At 36.4% G+C, this 15,208-nt stretch overlaps 2 protein-coding genes across 9 annotated transcripts; both read left to right on the forward strand.

Moving 5' to 3' along the window:
• Window positions 1–978: 978 nt before the first annotated feature.
• Window positions 979–5,847, forward strand: LOC127795491 (NADH dehydrogenase [ubiquinone] iron-sulfur protein 5-B). The gene is made up of 2 exons (XM_052327206.1): window positions 979–1,233; window positions 5,529–5,847. The coding sequence occupies exons 1-2, from the start codon at window positions 1,084–1,086 to the stop codon at window positions 5,628–5,630; spliced, it is 252 nt and encodes an 83-aa protein (XP_052183166.1). The 5' UTR covers window positions 979–1,083; the 3' UTR covers window positions 5,631–5,847.
• Window positions 5,848–7,729: 1,882 nt separating this feature from the next.
• On the forward strand, window positions 7,730–15,017 carry LOC127795461 (serine/arginine-rich-splicing factor SR34-like). 8 transcript variants are annotated; one of them, XR_008021803.1, is made up of 15 exons: window positions 7,730–7,807; window positions 8,271–8,359; window positions 9,780–9,845; window positions 9,922–9,996; window positions 10,085–10,196; window positions 10,292–10,338; window positions 10,449–10,506; window positions 12,163–12,212; window positions 12,347–12,403; window positions 12,506–12,621; window positions 12,708–12,809; window positions 13,585–13,672; window positions 13,764–13,976; window positions 14,110–14,217; window positions 14,533–14,642. XR_008021803.1 is itself a non-coding variant. In XM_052327166.1 (15 exons), the coding sequence occupies exons 3-15, from the start codon at window positions 8,276–8,278 to the stop codon at window positions 14,794–14,796; spliced, it is 918 nt and encodes a 305-aa protein (XP_052183126.1). In that variant the 5' UTR covers window positions 7,771–7,807; window positions 8,017–8,068; window positions 8,271–8,275; the 3' UTR covers window positions 14,797–15,017. The 8 variants fall into 8 exon arrangements, 6 of the variants coding, with proteins under 6 accessions (XP_052183102.1, XP_052183144.1, XP_052183126.1 ...); XM_052327166.1 differs by lacking the exons at window positions 13,585–13,672; window positions 13,764–13,976 and adding exons at window positions 8,017–8,068; window positions 14,790–15,017 and having other exon boundaries at window positions 7,771–7,807; window positions 14,184–14,217; XM_052327175.1 differs by lacking the exons at window positions 13,585–13,672; window positions 13,764–13,976 and adding exons at window positions 8,027–8,068; window positions 14,790–15,017 and having other exon boundaries at window positions 7,793–7,807; window positions 14,184–14,217.
• Window positions 15,018–15,208: the final 191 nt, after the last annotated feature.

Genomic DNA, 15,208 nt, shown 5'->3' on the forward strand with positions numbered 1-15,208 from the left:
GTGTTAGGATATAACATACTATTCCACAAAAACTTACAACACCTTCATTAAGAGTAATATCGACCTACTATTTTTTGATTAATTTATGTTAAACAACCCTTATTTACTATGCCTCAAAGTGCCCCATTTGCTTTCATGCGTTCCCGTCAATGCTCAAAAAGTTATTTCTAAGACATGAAATAGCTAGCTTTCATGAATTTAAAACTCCTCTTTGTAAGACATGAAAAAATTGTCTTTCTAGTGCTTAATTTTGTAAGAGAGTGGGCACTTTTCTTTTCCCATTCCTACCTCTTGCCCTTGCTAGCTAGCTTGTGCAATCAATGAATTTTTTGTTGTCTTAGTAAACCAGTTTGATTATTCTAAACATTATGATAAGACATGAATTAATCAATGATAAAATGGACTTCTCTAAAATAATTTAGAAGTCTCTGTCCAATTTCCTAACCTTTTTCCCCTCACAACTTGATGAACGAGATATGAATTCAAATTTAGAGACTAAATTTCATCGTGTATACATGAGTATAATATTATATGTATTCTATAATATTATACAAGTACTACATTTATATCATTTGTCTAGATCCTAACATTTAACCCCTATGTTAATTCAATCTTTATTTTAAATTCAAATGTGGGTAGATGCCGTCACATATAAGAAATTATAATTAAGAAACATAGTTATTTTTTTAATTTTGTTGATAGATAACATACTTACATAAGTCCAAATGATATATGAAATACAAATCAAAGGAGCATTAATTATTTAAGTTTAAAATATTATAAAACTAAAAGTTAAAATACAAAATTATTAATTTTTTAAATTTATTGTTAAATTGATACACTGTTCAAAATTTAGTAGTTTTTTAATAATTATTTTTCTTAATTAAGCATTCAAATAATGAAAAGAATCATGCAATACCAGATAGCTGATCTGTCCGTGATGGTTATTGTAGTCATTTCACTCTTGTTCTAATCCCCCAAACACCCTGAACATGGTCCCTTCGTCGCTGTGACAAGAAGTTGGCTGCGCCACAGCCGAGAAGCAGCGTTTACAGAGAGAGAGGGGGACAGAGACAGAGAGAGATGGCATCTGGATGGGGAATAACGGGAAACAAAGGCAGGTGCTACGATTTCTGGATGGATTTCAGCGAGTGCATGTCTCGGTGCAGGGAGCCCAAGGATTGCGCTCTTCTCAGAGAAGACTATCTCGAGTGCCTCCACCACTCCAAAGAGGTCCTCTCCCTACCTATCTCCTCCGTTTTTAATCCTTATTTCAATCGCAGTCTGATTATAATTTGTTGAAAAACGAATTTCAAGATCAAATATTGCACAAAAGCCGAATCATCAGTTACCGCGACTTAGGGTTTTGTAGATTTTTGTTTCTTTGATAGTTATTTGGCATCACGTCAAGTCCGGATCCATCGAGGCATTTTAACCTTTTTTTTGTTATGATTTATGTCTATCACTAATTAACAATAGGAAATCAATCCGGCATTGAGGTTACGAGTCTAAAACCATTATCAGAGAGATGGCAGACTGTAGATGGTTAGTCCGCCTTGAAATTGTGCAATTCTGCATTTGAATATTCCTTTGGAAAACAGGATATCTAAAATCTAGAATTGGAAGATTTATAATATGTATCTATGGCGTCAAAGGCAATGTTTTCAAATTTTTGAAAGTTCGTCAGTTAATCTTCAATGAAATAGTTCGTATCAGGCACCAAACAACTGGTTAATGAATCTATTTGTTTTCGAGGTGGACCAACAACAATACTGCTTAGCTTCATTTAATGAATCAAATTCGACAGTGATGTAATGGACCAAATTTCAGTGGTTGGTCTTTGCTACAAAGGGAATGTATATTACACTTTTGATTTAATAGTTCTCTAAATTTGGTTCTAGCCTTCTAGGGAAGCACATGAAACATTTTTTGGAGATTTAACTTTTCATCATCTAGCCAGAATGCAAGACACTTGATTATTTTATTTATATGTATTTTTTATGTAGCAACAGTTGAAACAGTCATCTTAAGTTGTATGGGCTGCACCCATAAATTTCCTTAATTAAAGTTCTGATACCACACTTGTGAGGATCCAGTTATTACCATCTACAAATTAATTCTTATATAATTATGGGGGAGAGAATTTTTCTTTTATTTGAACTGTAATATCGTTAATTCGTCGAAACTCGAATTTGATTGCCATAGCTGTGATGGATATCATCCTAATCAGATGGTGGCACAATGAAATGCACATTTGGGAACATGCAGTCCCCACCTCTGGCCATCGACACATACTCAGGGCAATGGTGAATTTAATCATTCATCTTTATTGGGGTTTTGGATGATGCCAGGTCTTAATGGGGTACCTTCACTTGTTGTTTGGGTTTTGGTGCCATCACCCTACTGCAATCATCCCTGACACATCAGTGGTTGGGATCATTCCTCAACCCCAACGAGGTTGGACACTTCATGAGAGGTTGTTTACTCTCATGAGGTTGGGGTCATCTCGGGCTCTCCTGAGGTTGAGTTGTTCATTGTCCCGGGTTGTCTTCAACCTTGAGAGTCTAGGGGCTTCTTGTCCCTTTTGTGGGGTTGGGGCCCCCCCGGGGGGTGGGGGCATTCCTTGACCCTTGTGAGGCTGGGGTACCTACTGTTTCCAGCTTGTTTTCCTTTGCATTTCAATTTCAGGGTCTAAACTTGCTCTGTAGGTCTTGTTGGGGGTATTGTAATAGTTAATTCACTTCTCCTCTTTGATTATTCCTTTCAGTCCACACCAACCCAAAATCAAAGGATTCATGATAACTAATGTGTCCCTAATGTACCTTAAAGCAACATGATCGTATTACAGATCTCATAAATCAACGTCTTGGCCTCCCATCTGGGGGAATACATACATGCATCATATATCATGCAATCTCCAAACAACCACTGACGCTTACAACTAAATGTACATCTACATGTCAAATAAATGGAAATGTGCTGGATATGGTTGTACACCCCATTTAATTGAGTCTTTAGTCTGCCTCTTGACTTCCTCAGACCTTGCGAGGCTGTGGCCTTCTGTGATGCTAGGGCTGTTCTATCATTCAGGGCATCTTGGACTCATTTATTAGGTGGCTCTCTTGGCTCACTTACTCGCTCAATCCCATGCCTCTCATACCTAATTCCAGTCAGACACTTAAAACATAATATCAGTAGCCATATATTGTAACCCATCATAACTATGTATGAATACAAGTACCAAAACCTCAAAATACATGATCTTGTCTTGGCCTTACATCCATCATAATCAAATAACATGTATATGATCAATGTTCATTACTTCCTTTATAAAACACAACATGCTATTTAATAGTACAGCTCATAGATCTCAAATGTTTGTGCATGCTTCTAGGGTAGTTGTACATCCTCCTAAGGGCAAGCCCATGAGCATCTCAGGCTTGGTGTCTAGTACTTGAACCATATCTGAAATGTAAATTATGCAAGAATTAGCTACAAGAGCTCAATGATCACACGCACATGCACATGCAAACTATGCTAATGCAACATAAACTTCTTTACATCAGCCGGGTACTCCCATGACCACAAGGCAAAGACTATGCACACTCCATCCTTATGGTCAACAGACCACTTCTTAGGTGTTCTGCATGGCCTTAAGTCCAATTGGTTGGGATGAGTTTTGCACAAGCCTTGGACCCATATATATATATATATATATATATATATATGGGTCAAGTTGTATGCTCACATAACTGTGCACAACATAAAATTACATGTATTCCACAACAATGCATTCACAACTCATGCAAACTAGCTTCATGCTCATGCTATGCACACATGTCATATGAGATATGAGAAAGTTATCTTATCTATTCTATGATAGCTGGAATAACACAACAAGAAGCATCAACCCTCAAGCCACTGAGCTAGGTGAAGCACCACTCATTTCTTCATCAACAACACACACAATGACACAAGCTCTCAAAATGCTCTTTGAACGACACACCAAGCACTAGACACGAGCAAGGTTCCCATGCACATGGGAGGAGAAAGGGCACAACTTCCTCTATGATAGTTCTTATATAAGCAATAGGTAGGAAATGTGAAAGGGCTAATGTACCCTTTACAATCTCAACATTTATCCCATTTTCAACCCTATTTTTGTTTTTGGGCACTGCAACCTTCTTTTCTGTCAAATCTGACTTTTCTTCAACTTTCTCAGTTCATTTTTGCTTTTCCATAACCATAAGGATGCTCCCCCAGTCAGTACCTGCCTCGGCGTTTAGCCACTATGCTATAACCTCCTGTGAGATCTTGCAGCCATCACACTACAGTACTCTCACACACACGCTCGCACACACATATTTGTAACCTTTTTATCTTACCTACCAGCCAATTATACTGCCACGTGTATATATGTATAACAATCCTCTTTCCTAACTAAGCATCCAATCAGGCTCCTCTCATGCCTCTATTTCAGTCCAAGGCTTTCTGCCCTCAGTGAAGCCAGCTTTTTCCATAAAACTGTTGGCTGCCTTTTGTCCCCCCTTCTCCCAAAATATATATATATATATATATTCTTAATGTTCCAGCATACAAGACCCGCATAAATTTACACACGCTTAAATGTACCAAAATGCCCCTTTCCTATCTTACTAACTTCCAACACTTAGGCAAAATTTCCACTTCTTTGGCCATTTTGATTAATTTCCTACTTAGTGCTCCTTTTTTGCAACTTCCTTTTCTATTCAGATAGTTTGGATTTGAACCAATATAGTTTGTATGAAATGGCATTGATATGACCCAAGTCTGTCTGGACCCTGGTGCCCAGGTCCCAGGATATAAAAAAAAGAAGATTATTCTTTCACATGTATGCTTGCATTTCCCACCAATATGTAGTGTTATGTCACTGTTGTAGAGGTTGCAAGGCAAAGGAAACAGGGGTGGTTGAACTCAAGAGGGTAGAAAGCGCATTCCTCAAACTTCTGATTTTGAGCTTCAATGTAGAAATCTCAATTTTTTAGAAAGACCCGCAACTACTATTTGCTCAGTCAGAACCCTAGCTACTACTGCAATTGAATTAAACTGCTATAGAGGGTATCAAATAAGGCATTCCATGTAAGTATGGAAGTAAGACAATGCTGAACTTGATAAATCCTTTTTGAGTATTTATGTGATATACCAATCAAACACTAAATCTTATGAAATATGAACTATGTTTGTAACATGTTTGACAGTTGGCCGTATTTCATGTTTTACATGTTTTCCTTTGATGTTTAGATGTTTTTCTCTTATCATTGTTATTGTTGTTACTCCAGTTATTGTCATCTCGACAGATTTACCTAGAATTGTTTGGTATTTATAATTTTGGGGAGAAATGAGAATACAATCAAAATATTCTGAAAGCATGCATTTGTGCTAGAAAATAGAATGTGGCAGTGATGTGAGATTTATGGTTATATCACTCATCTATTCCCCACCCCCCACCTTATTGATTCAATACACCTACGTGGACTTGTGTTTTGCAGTTCCAACGTAGGAACCGAATTTACAAGGAGGAGCAGCGTCAACTGAGAGCCGCTGCTCGGAAGGCCAAGGAAGGTGGAGATGTCCCGGAACATCACCATTGATAGAGTTGCGGTTTATCTTGTTTTGGACCTTCACAAATAATTAAGCACAACTGATTTGTATTTTATGTTTTCTGGCTTGTTTCTTTCATGGCCCTGTTTCATCTCTGGAATGGGAATTGTACTTTTAAGAGCAAACTGGCAGGGTAAATTTCTCTTCTCTTGGTTGCGTGCACCAAATGATCGGGCAATGGCCGGCAAGGCATTGGCTTTTGTTGTTTGAATTGCCTCTCAAATTTGTTTTCTACTTTGAAAAGTGCCTTCATAGTGTGGCATTGTGGGCACATGATCATTGTTCCATTTAGCATTCTTCAGGATTGTAGGTGATATACGTGGGATATAAGTTTGATAAATAAATTTGTGGATGTTGTCATCCTAAGACTCTGAGATCAAATTATTATCTCAATTAAAGATCAAATGTTCAATAATAAGGGAATGTATTGAGGATCTTAATCATAAAATTAAGATCATTATTATGGAATTGTCCGACTAGTATTTTATGTGATTGCAAAATTCTTTTAAAACTAAGCAACAATAAATTTTCGTAGGCAACTATTAGGATATTTTTGTTGCTTAAAAATATAGTGAATACGCACATGAGCATCTTAATTGAAAAGTCAGGTTATTGGCCTTCTAAATTTTAAATGGAAATAGCATAAACAAACATGTCACATTTGCATGAATATTTCACAATTTATTAAACAACTATATGCAAATATAATTGTGAATTTGTTAATCATTTAATATATATATATTATTTACAAAACTAAAATTTCATACTTGAAATAAAGGCAATGAGGTGTTACGTTCCAATGGTTCATCAATTTACTTGTTTTAGCATGATCAATTATAAAAAGCGTTTTCTAACTTTTTAATCTTTTTTATTAAATAGTCAAAATTTTCAACATGAAAATAAAATTTTAAAAATTTAACTTTACATTATAAATTAAAAATTATAGTTTCTAATATTTTAAAATTAAATATTATTATTTTTTAAAATATATAAGTTTTTTTGTCGTTTGAACATAATAATAAACTTATTAACTAAAAACATCATCTTTAAATCAATTGAACTCTGTAAAAAAAGATATCGATAGAGGGCATAAGGTAATCATTGTGTAACCACTTTGATACTTAATTGGATATTTAATACTTGAATACAGTATTGAAACCAGTATTATAGATGTATCTATTTTAAAATGATGACTCATTTATTTATAGAATAGTATAGAGTTTTTTTTAAATTCTCTAATATTATGATTTTTTGAAATAATGTTTATTTTAATATGAATCATGCTAGATGTACATTATTTTTGTACATCTTGGGCTACACAAGGGGTATTATGACTAAAATACTCTGTACCTCTCTATGCGTCTCATGAAAGATATTTTTGTCATTAGTACACTTTTATGTAGCTAAAGATATATACAAAGGTGTATTAATAACATTATTCTTTTAATATTGAGGTATATTAGTATTAAGATTCTAATGAGTAATGTTTATTGATATTTTATAATTATTTATAATTAATTTTTTTATAAATAATGTCTATCATAACATTTCAGAATTTACTATAATTAAAATTTTTATGAATAATACATATTTTAATATTTATTTTTTCACTATAATTAATATTTTTAAAAATATTATTTATCCTTTTTATATAACTTTTTGAGGAATTTTTTGATATCAAAATTATTTTATTTACATTTTATTCGAAACCTCTTAAGGGAGAATTTTACACATTTTTAGCTCAAAAAATTATTTTAAACTTTTAGATTAACACATCAATATGTTTTACTATAAAGTTAAAAATTTAAAATTTAAAATGTTTTCTACAACTAAATTCGCCCTAAATTAATGAATGTTTTAAGTAAATATTTATCTCATTATTTTTTTGATATTTTCTAACCCAAAATTAAAAGTACGTAATTACCCCCAGAAAAAAAAAACTCATTCTGTACTTTTCCTTCTTTAATTTTCGAATGCAAACGGCACGGCATAAGCTTTGATTGGATCAAGATGCGATTTTGACCGTTGGATTGGATCAAAATATCACGCAATCCCCAGCTCATATTTACTATATTGCCCCCCTCATCCATCGAAACCCTAATCTTGAAAACAGTTGTTATTTTCCCGTCTCTCCGCTTCGCTCAGAGCAATCTTCAACCTTTCGAAGGTAACGTCTCTTCTCATGCCGTAGAGAACCCCAAAATCCTGTAAGATCGAACATGCTTTTGTAATAGGTTCTCTCGTTTATCATCCTTGATGTCACTGTTTTGTGTGTTTATTTGCGTGTGTCTTGTGTATTGTAAGGAGGGTTTCACTCCATAGGGAGTCATTGTGATATTTTCTCTTCACTTACGCTAACTTCTGGAAGCTTGATAGCTATTTCTAGTTTTGGGCGTGAACCAAGAAGATTTATTCTTAGTCGCTTAAGGTATAAGTTTCTTGAAATCAGTTTGTTCTCGACATTCAAATTACCCGTGCGTTCTAGGGTTTAGTGTTCGTGTCGTTGCAATTTCCCTTTGTAGCTCCTTTTTGCTTCTGAGTTTTCACTTAGGATCTACCGCTCGTTTTCTTTTTGTTTATTTCTAATTCACTTGTGTCTTCTTTTTGTCATTTTCGATGTTGGGTATCAGGAGAAATGAGTCGCTCAAGCAGAACGCTATATGTTGGCAATCTTCCTGGTGACGTTCGTGAACGGGAAGTTGAAGATCTCTTCTACAAAGTAAAAACCCTATCTACTTCTGTTCCGTCGTGGTTACAACATGGCATACTTCAGTTTTATTTTGATGGTGAAATAAAATAATGTGTTGCTAAATGAATTTAATGCATCCGGTTAATTTGGAAAGTTTGTCGCTCTTGTGGTTACTGCACGACTTAGTTTAGTTTTTTTATTGCGGCAATGAAGTAAAAGAACATGTTGCTAAAAGAATTTAATGCATCTGGTTATTTTGGCAAGGTCATTAGTCTCCATAGATTTACCTGATAAAAATTGTAGAAGATGCGGTGTGTTGAAGTGAGTGTGTTTACTCCATTCACCCTTCCTTGTTTCCTTCCTCCCCCTCTTTCCAAGATCCTTTTCTTTATTGCCCTTTCTGTCTCCCCTGACTCCTTCTGAAAATGTGGATGTATCAACAAGAATGGGGAAGTGAGTGTGTGTTTGAATCCTGGGCAATGCAGTTTGTATCAGCTGGTGCTACACCGGGGTGGGGGGGGGGGGGGCGCAGGCACAGGTTTTTGACCTGGGCTTATCTGGTCTCCCGCTGTTGCCCTGTTGGTTGGAACCCACAGGTTATAGGGGAGAAGGTGACGGTCTCTGCCAAAGGTTTATGTACTAGGGCTTCCTCTGATTCCTCTGATATATAAAAAAAAAAAATCTCAATAATATCTATGGTAATTTGTTTGTAAGATTATTGTATCTCATGCCAGTTTATTACTTTATAACAAAAGATTCAATGATTTTTACATTGGCTGTGGCTGTGTAACACAACTATCTTCCTTTATCCATGCTTGGGATCTATTGTCAGCCACAAAATATCTCTTAGATCAAATAAAGGCTCACCCCCCCCCCCCCCTTCAAAAAAAAAAAAAAAAAAAGAAGAAGAAGAAGAAGAAAAACCTGACCCCTCCAAGTAAAAGGTGAAGAAAGTTATTACCATGCATCAAAGATTATATGCAATTTGACCAGGGATTTACAAATAAAAACAGGGTGAATAATAGAAGTAGTGCTTGTGCATAGAAATAAATGCCAAGAAATTCAGTCAGGGCATATGCCTGAATTCTATCAATTTTCCTTAAAAAACAGGTTAAAAAGATCAAAACGAAAAGAGGGGAAAAAAGAATCAAATTCCCCATGTGGATCTGCCCATGGCTTTGAGTTAAGATTTGGATTTAGCGTGATGGAGTGGGGAATGTGGTTTACTTTGCCATAAGGCATACAACTTTAAGGGTACTAGATTCTCATTTGTTTATTTGTTTTGGAGGGGAAAGTTGTCAAATTATCCATCCTATTTCATTTTTGTTGCCAACTTGTTATTTATTCTTTTTCCTTTCTTCTGGGGGGGGGGGGGGGGGGGGGGGTGGTTTCTGTGTCACTCTTGCGCGTGAATACTTTCATGAGCGTGAATGGTTTGTTCATGCTGCAGTATGGACCAATAGCTCATATAGATTTGAAAATCCCGCCAAGACCTCCTGGCTATGCATTTGTTGAGGTGAGTTTGCAACCTCCTTAATTGTGGTTATTTTGTTTTTATACACATCATATTCATGCAAAATATTCCTTAACAGTTTGAAGAGGCTCGTGATGCTGAAGATGCCATTCGAGGACGTGATGGCTATGATTTTGATGGGCACCGCCTGCGGGTGAGTCACATTTATGATGCATTCTATGCAACTTGTATACTTCTCTGTAATAGGGTGGCTTAAATGTATTCTGTTGCTGATATTATAGGTAGAGCTTGCACATGGTGGGCGTGGGCATTCATCATCAATAGATCGGTACAGTAGCCATAGTGGTGGTCGAGGTAGTCGAGGAGGAGTGTCAAGGCGTTCTGAGTATCGTGGTTTGTAATTCATATGATATATATGTGTTGTCTGATTTTGTTTGGCGTGACTTGTTCTGAGTAGGAATTGATTGTCAATTTGTCTTTATTGTCAGTGTTGGTCACTGGACTACCTAGTTCTGCATCATGGCAGGACCTTAAGGTGAACAGGAGTTGTTTTGGGAATTGTCTTGTGTGTGCATGGATATACAAAATTGAATATCCCCACCTTGTTTTTCTGGAGTCCTTATGTTAGTCATCCATTTGGTGCAGGATCACATGCGTCGAGCTGGGGATGTCTGTTTCTCCCAGGTTTTCCGTGATGGAAGTGGTATGATTATGAGCAGTTACATTGTATAATTCTTCTGAGCTATATAATCTGCTTGTTAGTGATGGGCTTGTGGTTACTGATGAGATTTTACCTATTATTATTTGCTGTCCTGTTTAGGTTTATGTGCTTTTTGTTGACTGTTGCCTAAAAGGCCAAGCGGCAAACTTGAATGGCCTTTTAAGTGACAGTGTTTGTCCTCGCCACCTTCACAAAAACGTGCTTGCTAAGATGGTACCAGTCTGTGTTCGGTCTGGAAGGACAGCTATGTGGCGCAATTGTATGGGTGGCCCATTTTGATTATCATTGGATCTCTAGGTGGACCTTCTCTTTTCAAAAAAAGTTTGAGATGTAGGGTTCTCAAGAGGAGGCATTAGTGCATAGATGAGCCCTTTAGTTCTTCAACTTCAGATCTGAATCTCTTCCTCGACCTTAGCGAGATAATGTTTTGCTGAGGGATCCTGTCCAATAACCTTGACACCAATTTCGAGGGGAATTTTAAGCCCTGCTCCAAAGTTAAAATACCAAGGTTCTTTTGGTCATAAAAGTAGAGTTAGCCTTTGGGACCTTGATAATGTGCTATTAGCTTTTGAGCCAACCTTGTGATGCTATTTTTGAAGATGTCATGGTGGTATGTACTGATGAGTTGGCAGGCCATTTAGGTGGCATCTGTATATGTACCCAAAAATGCAATTGCAATAACATTTTCAGTGTATAAAGTTAAGGGTGATGAAGCTAATTTGTTGGCAGCGTTTGTGTTACTTGACCATAGAATATTTATTCCCACCTTAAGGCATAGCCTGTACTTGGATTTGCTGATTGATTCTATGTATTAGGTCCATTTTTCTAGTTGTATTAGTGTGATAAAAATTGTGATTTTAAGTGAGATTGAAAAAGGGTTCATAAAATCGAATCGTAAACTCGGATCATAAAATTGTAAGATTTTAGATACAATTAAAAATGCTCTTTAATGTTTGTAAATATATGTTCAGAATGATATAATTTTATAAAAAGTGAATTAATATTTCTTCATAACATGGTTATTACAATTTACAACCGTATTCCTTATGAATAAAAGTATAATATGTACCTATTTTAAAATAAATTCATCTATTAATTTCAAAAATACTAAATAATATGAAATTTCTAAAAGTTAAGTCCATCTTTTGTCATCATTCATCCATAATCAAAATTTCAAATATGAATTTATATATAATGTAAATTCTCATAAGTCAATCATAACTTAATATAAATAAAAACAACACACATTGTTAAACATCTAGCAAAAGTATGGAAGTTTAAGAGTTTATAGACCAAGTTTATTGAGTTTATAGGTCAAGTTTTCCGAGTTTACAGATCGAGTTTACGGGTTTACAAACTGAGTTTACAGTATTGAATCGCGAGTCAATTCCGATTTTATGAAAATTTGAGTTTATAAGCAAGTTGACTTGTTTAAAGCTACATGGCTCGTAAACTCGTACGAGTTGACTTGTGAGTTTGACAACAATGGTGATAACTGATCTGCCTGAAACTCAAGTCCTCTGTTCTGATTGTTTTGTTCTGCAAATTGCTGCAGTGGACTTTTTAGAATTATTGGCCTACTACGATTTTTTTCTTTGTGAATGATGTCTTATATTGTCTGTTATGCCTGTCTTGCAGGTACTACTGGAATTGTCGACTACACAAACTATGATGACATGAAATATGCAGTAAGTTATAATTTGATTGCCAGTCCTTTTTTGAACTCATTGAAGCAACGACTTGTGAAAATTTTGAAGTTATGAATGTTTACTGGGCTGATCATTTGCTTGATGTCTCTAAGCTTCCTTGTTTTGTTCTTCAGATTAGGAAACTTGATGACTCTGAATTTCGGAATGCCTTCACTCGTTCAATTGTTCGGGTATGATTTGCCTATTATTTTGATATCTTAATGCCAACATGCATTATGGTGCAATGCTGTTTCACATTGTATACACCTTTTTAACATTCCATGTCCCTTAAGGTAAGAGAATATAAGTCAAGCCGGAGTCGGAGCAGGAGCTATTCTAGGAGCCGTAGCCGCAGTCGTTCTAACTCAAGAGGCAGGAGCTACAGTCGCAGCGTGTCTCGAAGCAGGAGGTTGGTATATGACTATATGTCACATTGGGATATTTCTTTTTCATGTCTTTTGTCATCTTGTTCATTTTCACATTTGTGGAATTCAGTAAGTCCCCAAAAGCCAAGACTTCACGCCGCTCACCTGCTCGATCCCGTTCAAGATCTGCTTCTCGTTCGCGTTCAGGATCAAAGCCACGTTCTTTGTCAAGGTATTCCTTTTTTGGTATGGTTTTGGTTGATAACCTAAATCTTTATTATCAACCTATCATATTTTACCTTTTTTTTTAGGATGCGTGAATTATCATGGTTCATCATCCTTGTCCTGTTGTTTTTGGGCCTCTCCATCTCTTCTGCAAGTACTTTAATTTTTTTAATGTGTCCGCCCCTTGTAACTTTTTAATTACAGTAATCTCAACTATCACTTGTTATCTGTAAATACCCATTAGCTGTAAAACATTACAGTTTTTTTTAGATCAAATTCGTGTGCACCATTTGAAATTGTGGTGGCATTGTCCTGGCTAACCAACCAGCCATTTTTTGTCTGATCGCTCACTTGAATTTCCGAGTTAGCTTCTGATCAGTAACATGTTTTGAACACAGGTTTTTAATGTTTTGTGGTCATATGAATTGAGAAATCTGCATTCTCAACTCTTGGGTTGAATGGACCTATTTTCACTATTGCTGAGGAGAGCTATTTAATATCTTAACTCTAGGATATATATGTGAGTTCTATTCTCAGTTCAGTTGGAGAAATGGCTAATACATTCTTCTGTGCTCTCCCAATTTCGAAGCACATTAGCTTCAGAAAACATGAAACTGGGAATAATGATGGCTTAATTTGATAATTTTGTTTGCTAGCGTTGCTTCAATTCATGTTTTGTTTGGCAGATGTGGTATTGAGGAAGCATGCCTCATTGTCAAACTATCATCAATTCCATTTTGACCTTATACACATATATGAAATTACCTTGCTTGTTTTTCTAGATATGGATTTATGCGGCGATCTGGGGATTGCTTATTAGGATCTTGTTGGGATATGGTTCAAATGCCTGCAACTCTTTTGGTTGTGGAGGTATGGTGTTTTCTAGATGGGCAGCTTTAGAAAACCTTCATGGTTTGTCTGTTCTAATACATTAAGCATCGCAAATGTCCATGGGTGCTAGATTGGGAACAAAGAAGATCATGGATTGCGATGGTAAAGCTGGACTATGTACTAGGTGCTATTGGAAATTGGGAACCACCATCGATCTGCGGTGGGAACAATTTACTATCACTGCTTTTTCAGCATTGCCAAGTAATAAGGCATGGTATCTGGATTCTTTGTTGGTCATCCTGTCTACTGGTGTCTTAACAACTATAGCATTGCTTTCATTGAGGTCTGCTTTATGACTTTTACTGGACCCTTTTATTTATCGGAGGCATATGGTCTTTTCATATTTCTCTATTGGTCTGCTAAATTTTTGTGCCTTTCTTTTTATCCATTTGATTGTGGTATCTATGACGTGGAAGAGGCATCGAGGCTCTTGGATCAGTTAAAAGGAACTTGTGGATATTAAAATGAGTTGTTTCTGGAACTTTTGCAGATCTCCTTCAAGATCCAGATCTCCTGTACCATCTGTAAGTGAAACCTTACATTCCTTCATGCCATATTGTGAGACCGGAAAAGGATTGATGCCAAAATGTTTCTTGGACTGCCCCATTACTTTGCTATGAAGTTTGTGAAATCAGTTGAACCCTGCCATTGTTTTCACCAACACCAACGAAGTTGAATTTTTCTACTAGGGTTTGCTGTTGAACAACTTTCCTTCCATGAGTAAACTCTAAATGGACTGCCTAAAAGTTGCAATAGCTAACCTATTCTGTATACGCTCCCGCCGTTCTTCTGTTTTTGTACTTTGTACTTGCTTTTATTTTGAATTTCATTACCTCCAGCGTCAGAAGCGCAAGAGTAAAAGCCCAAAAAAGCAGAGTCCTAGCCGGAGCCGTAGCCCTCCGAGTCCAGCCAAGAGCAGGAGCAGGAGCAGGAGTAAGAGTGTATCCAGGTTCTATGTTTTACAAAATCCCTCATCTCCCATTGTGTTTTTTCTTTTCCTTAATGCTCAAATGTGTTACCACCAATTTTTTTTTTTTTTTTCGCTCATGTGGTCCCAAAAATGTCAGTTTCTGATAGCAAGAAGTGTGCCTAACAGCAGGTGATGATGCTTGATTGTGGCTGAAGTGACTGGGTGAGTCCAGATGCAGAATGAACCTCACCCGAGGCTTGATCTGTAGGGGTGGTCTATCTACTACAACTATAAATAAAATTAGGATTGAAGTTTGGATGAACTCGGAATGATCAACATGTGTTATTACTTCGAATTAATTCTTGAATGCCTGTCCGAATCAGAACACTGGTATATTACTGTGCTTTTGATTTTTGCGCCGCTTGCTTGATGTGTTCTAGTGGTTGTTGTTGAGTGCTGACAAAGATATATGGTTCTGGTTCACTCAGAATGTGTGGTTATTATGTATGGTATGGCAAGTGTTTTAGGTAGCCCCATGCAATTAAAGACTTTGCCGGCCACCTTAGGCCGCCGACCTGCTAAGGTTCCCTTATCTTCTTCGCGTT

Source organism: Diospyros lotus, chromosome 1 (genome assembly GCF_014633365.1).
Source record: "Diospyros lotus cultivar Yz01 chromosome 1, ASM1463336v1, whole genome shotgun sequence".
Classification (NCBI taxonomy): domain Eukaryota; kingdom Viridiplantae; phylum Streptophyta; class Magnoliopsida; order Ericales; family Ebenaceae; genus Diospyros; species Diospyros lotus.

Excerpts from the sequence above, each read along its gene's own strand:
- LOC127795491 (XM_052327206.1), top strand. The coding sequence starts at position 1,084 with ATGGCATCTGGATGGGGAATAACGGGAAACAAAGGCAGGTGCTACGAT. Across the intron at positions 1,234-5,528 it reads GCCTCCACCACTCCAAAGAG|TTCCAACGTAGGAACCGAAT; the intron begins GTCCTCTCCCTA and ends TGTGTTTTGCAG.
- LOC127795461 (XM_052327142.1), top strand. The coding sequence starts at position 8,276 with ATGAGTCGCTCAAGCAGAACGCTATATGTTGGCAATCTTCCTGGTGAC. Across the intron at positions 9,997-10,084 it reads TTGATGGGCACCGCCTGCGG|GTAGAGCTTGCACATGGTGG; the intron begins GTGAGTCACATT and ends CTGATATTATAG. Across the intron at positions 10,197-10,291 it reads AAGGCGTTCTGAGTATCGTG|TGTTGGTCACTGGACTACCT; the intron begins GTTTGTAATTCA and ends CTTTATTGTCAG.